At 40.0% G+C, this 5,000-nt stretch overlaps 1 protein-coding gene across 1 annotated transcript in view; it reads left to right on the top strand.

Annotated features, from left to right (window-relative positions):
- Positions 1-5,000, top strand: part of entpd6 (ectonucleoside triphosphate diphosphohydrolase 6) — an 18,783-nt gene that overhangs the window by 1,946 nt on the left and 11,837 nt on the right. The window contains 3 exon segments of the mRNA XM_073482594.1: positions 766-842; positions 1,227-1,370; positions 2,935-3,010. Coding sequence (XP_073338695.1) covers positions 766-842; positions 1,227-1,370; positions 2,935-3,010 — 297 coding nt within the window.

The following is a 5,000-nucleotide window of genomic DNA, read 5'->3' as shown; positions in this document are numbered from 1 at the left end:
AATTCTTGATCGTTAGTAAAGAGGAAACTATTGAAAGGCCTCGTGTCAGTGGGACAAATAAAACCCGTCGTATTTCAGCTCCTGAACTGGATCAGATATTTGGAGCAGAGGCTGATATTTATTCCAGATATGAAACAGGATATTTGGAGGTTAGATTTCTCTAATCGATGCTAAATGGATTCATATGGATCCGTTCAGATTAAATGATAAAGGTTTAGAAAGCAGACTCACTGAATTGCTTTTAGTGTATTTAAAACCCACACATGTTGGCCCCAAACATTAATTACCAGATGTGAATCCCGGCAGACAAGAGGAGCTTTCAGCCTGTAAGTCGAGCGCTGCTGCTGCCAGAGTCAAAATGGACACAAACTCATTAGTGCGTTTTAGAGGTTTTCGGTTTATTAGGCTTAGAGAAAGTTTCCTGCCGAGCTCGGCCAAATGCCTTCGTTATCGCATTTAACAGCTAAGCTAAATCACACAGGCTGAGTGCTGTTTTGGCTCCTTTGTTAGCATCAGAGCTAACCGGACTAATGGCAGCACCTGTTAGTTATACAGACTGGGATTGTCATTAAGAGCTTAATGACAGCTTAAATGTAGGCACAGGTCCAGGGTCAGTCAGTTAGAACGATAACATTAAATTAGATGTGGTAGTAAAACACTGACTCATCACGACTTATTGCCTTGCTTTTGGCATCTCAGACCAGCGGACACAAACTGACATCTTTTTAATCACTGTTTTATATTTATGTGTCATGTTTCCTGCAGAAGCTCCCAGACTGGCCCACGAGACATTCAGAGCCATCAAACCTGGACTGTCTGCGTACGCTGACGATCCAGAGAAGGTACAGCTGCGCTTCATCTACCTGCTCAAGAAAATCCTGAATTATTTATAATTAAAACAGAAGTGTGACTCTCCTTTTTCAGCTTAAAGACAAATTCAGTTTGAAGCTTTTGTGGATTTTTAAGATCTTAAATTAGCAGCCAGAATAAAGCAGCAGATCTGATTTGATAAGTCGACTAATCGATTAGTAGATCGCCTGAAAATTAATAAGTAACAAGTTCCATAATTTATCGTTTATGCCATTTTTTTACAAGCAAAAACTGCAAAAACTGATGTTTTAGAGTCATAACTGAGTCCCATCAGTCGGACCGGTTCCCAAACAGAACTAAATCCATCACATCAGTCTCATTCAGTGTGTCCTCTCCGTCTCCTCCGGTCTGTCCAGTGTACAGCAGGTATCGAGGAGCTTCTGGAGGTGGCCAAGTCCAGCATCCCCTCCTCCATGTGGACCCTCACGCCTGTGGTCCTGAAGGCCACAGCCGGGCTCCGCCTGCTGCCCGGAGACAAGGCCAAACACCTGCTGGACCAGGTGAGAAGCACCCGCAGCGTTCCGTTTATTGTCAGCAGACGTCATTAGGTCACAAACACACCGTTCTGATCGTCCAGGACGGTCCTGGACCTGCTCCAAACGACGGCAGCAGCATGACGTACCACTTGAACTGAACTCAGTTTGTCCTTTTCACACCTCACCTCCACACACACATTTCCTACAATGACACAGTTTGGTTACTGAGCTCATATTTTATTTACGTTTTTTTGTCCTGGCACATCCACGTCCTCCATATGTCCTCAGGCTGCCTCTCCATCCGTCCGTCTGTCCGTCTGTCTGCCTGTCCATCCGTCCGTCTGTCCCATTCACATCAACACCTTGAGACATTTTCTCCAAATTTGGCTCAAACATCCACTTGGACTGAGCGATGAGCTGATCAGAGTTCGTCAGTAAAGTGAAGAACGGCACCTGAAAACACAACAGTAATCTGGATGTTTTCATCCTCTGTGTTAACATCACCACCTGAGATCTGACGTTTGTTAAACTTTTTCCCTCAAACTTCTGAATGAAATGTTTCTATTTGTATTTTTGTGTTTTGTTTTTATTATAAGACTCTATTTTCTAAAACGTAACATAAAAAGTCAAAAACCTACAAGACAAAGTGAGCCGTCACAACGTGCTGTCACATTCCTGTTATAACAAGTAAGTGTCTCTGTAAAGGTGACTGGCTGAGGTATACTCTCTTTACTCATTTATCTTTACACTGTTCAGTGACAACAACTAACAAATCAAATGAAAATTTAACTGAGACAATTTTTACAAAAATCTGAAAATATTTAAGGCAAATAATAATAAACACAATTAGATGGAATTGATTAGATTAATAATAAAATACTGATAGATTTTAAAACATTAATAAATATTATAAGTTTAATAAAATCTTGAAAATGTGAAGAAATCATAAGAAATATGTTAAAACATGTCTAGATAAAGTTTGAAGCAGCAACATGTGAAAGATGAAGTCAGACGTCTCCTGAACTGATCAGCTGATCAGACACATGAACATCAGTGTTTAATGATCAATAATCTGCTGGTGCTCTGACTTCCTGCGAGCTGGAGCTCGTTCAGCTGCTCTGCGTTATGCAAGTGAAAGTCTATTAAAGCTTTTAAGTAATCAGTAATAACAGGACTACAGCAGGGAGCCAAAATGATTTAATCTGAAGCTTTGCTCTTATTATCAAACTGTTCCTGAGGCGGCCAAACACAGAGCTGATTACACAGGATATTAAAATATTACTATATTAACATGTGATATACAGTAATAAACACTCGGGACGCTCACACACTCCCCGTCTCTATTGTCTGAGACACGAGATATTTATTATACAAGTACTTGCATACAAATAATACTCCATTACATCTCCTCTGGTTTGGTCCGTTGGAGGTTTCACACCTGACGTTATGCTTCGTATCAAAGGAGGTGCAGGTGTGAAAGGACTCAGTGACTTTGTGTTCAATCTTAAAGCCTCTTAAAGGAGCTGACGTTCAGAGAGACGACGTTCAGATCGGTTTTAACCTTCTGTGCTTTTTCCTTTGTGTCCAGGTGAGGGCGCTGTTTCTGGAGTCGCCGTTTCTGTCCGGAGACGACAGCGTGTCCATCATGGACGGCACTGACGAAGGTAGGAACTTTATGAACACACAACATCACCAGACTCCCTTAACAAATGTAGTGATTTAAGAGTTGTTGAGTTAAAACAAACTTTATAACGTAGTGAAACTCTGTCTCTGACAGATTCTGAATCATTGTCTCCTTCTTGTAAATTCAGCATTAAATGAAAACAGTAAGTTGTGTGTTTCCTTGTAAAAAGTGTCAGTTTGTGGCAGCATGGCTGCACCAGCCTGTCTGCTTCTGTGTCTAAAGTGCTAAAGTCTGACCTGTCAACATTTAGCAGCTGTTTGAACACACTGTTTACACTGATTTCACCATTTACACTCAATTTATGAAAGAAGAAACATTTTATTGATCTAAACATGTCACATTTTACAAATACACTAAACAGTAACCAGTATAGGCGACTTCTTTGTCCCCAGACTCCCTTAACAAATGTGTCAGTTTAGTGAGTTGTTGAGTTGGAGACACTTTATAAACTGTGTGAAACTCTGTCTCTGACTGATTCTGACTTATTTGTTCCTTCTTGTAAATTCAGCAAATGTTCTACATGAACTTCTTTCTGTCTTTGAGTAGAAACATGGAGTCTGTTTGTCCCAGTGATGGACGGGTTTGTGTGTTGGGAGATGAGAACATATGAAACCAGATGACAGGTTCTGTCCAGCGTCCTGTGGACTGCAGATAGATTTGGAGGGTTGGTGACCTCATAAGGTCTCATCCTGAACCTGAGCTTCATCTCTTTATGACTTTATTAGATTACAGAGAATTTGTGCGTCTCCTCATTGTTTGATTTGTTTAATCTGTGAAGCAGCTCAGATGTTTCTCCTTCCTGTTTTTTACTGCACAGAAAAACCTCAGAGGTCCTGCTCTGATTTCCCCAACGAAAACCGCCAATATGGAGGATTAAACAATATGGAGGATTAAACAATATGGAGGATTAGAAATTAGATGAAACAGGACACAAAAGTCCTCATGTAGCAGCCACAGTGTGGTTCACCTTTGAAAACCTGCATTTATATACAGTAGTTACTGCTGTGGATCATCAGTGCTGCTGTGGACTTCAGTCTTCCTGCATTAATGAACTTTAACAGGAGCCGTTGAGGAACCTCTGTGGTTCTCCAGCTGACCAAACACTAACTGTTCCTTTAAAGAGAAGTGAAGCTCGCCTGTTCTCTCAGAGAACCTAAAGGAACCAGATGGAGATCGTTCTGTGTAAACAAACAGTAAAAAGCAAAAATACTTCAGTTCCTCGAGGGGAATCACTGGAGCTGCCGTGATTAAATGATAAGTTGTCAACTATTAAATTAATCACCAACTATTTTGATAGTTGATTGATTGGTTCTCTGCTGTCAGCTGGTGAACTGGATATTTCCTGGTCTGTTTCTCCTCTGTGATGTAAACTGAAGATCTTTGAGCCATCCGAGGACGAAACACTGAAACACAACAGTTTCTAACATTAATAGACCAAACAGCTGATCACTTAGTCAAGAACATTTTTATATTTTAAATTTTAATTTTGAATAGTTTAGAAATTAGTTATTACCTGAAATTAGGGGTGTCGCAATATCACGATAAAAAAATGAAAACATTGCTTTTTTGTTCGTGGGTTCATCTGGTCGCCTTTTCAGCAGAACTGAGCGACTGTTTATTCTACAGTTCTGGTCCCGGACTGTCTCTTCCTCCTACACTCGCCATTTATTTGCCAAAAAAGTTCAAGATAGATTTCACTGCGAGTAATTTTTCACAATTTCACAGTGATGTCGTCATCATCAGTTTGTCTGGACACGGTGATGTAATGAATATCTGATATTGTGACAACTCTTCCTGAAAGTTTCCAGTGAATGTTTAAAATGAGAGAAAGTTGGTGATTTAAGAGCAACTAACATGTTTAAAACTGATAGTTATCTTCTTTAGTTCATCTTTCATCATTTCCACCTGTTTTTGTTTCAGTTATTGATTTCAGACAAAACAAATCACTTTACTTTATTTAAATGTCTTCA

This window comes from Pagrus major, chromosome 15 (assembly GCF_040436345.1).
Source record: "Pagrus major chromosome 15, Pma_NU_1.0".
In the NCBI taxonomy this organism is placed as follows: Eukaryota; Metazoa; Chordata; class Actinopteri; order Spariformes; family Sparidae; genus Pagrus; species Pagrus major.
This window is presented reverse-complemented; position numbering and strand designations above follow the sequence as displayed.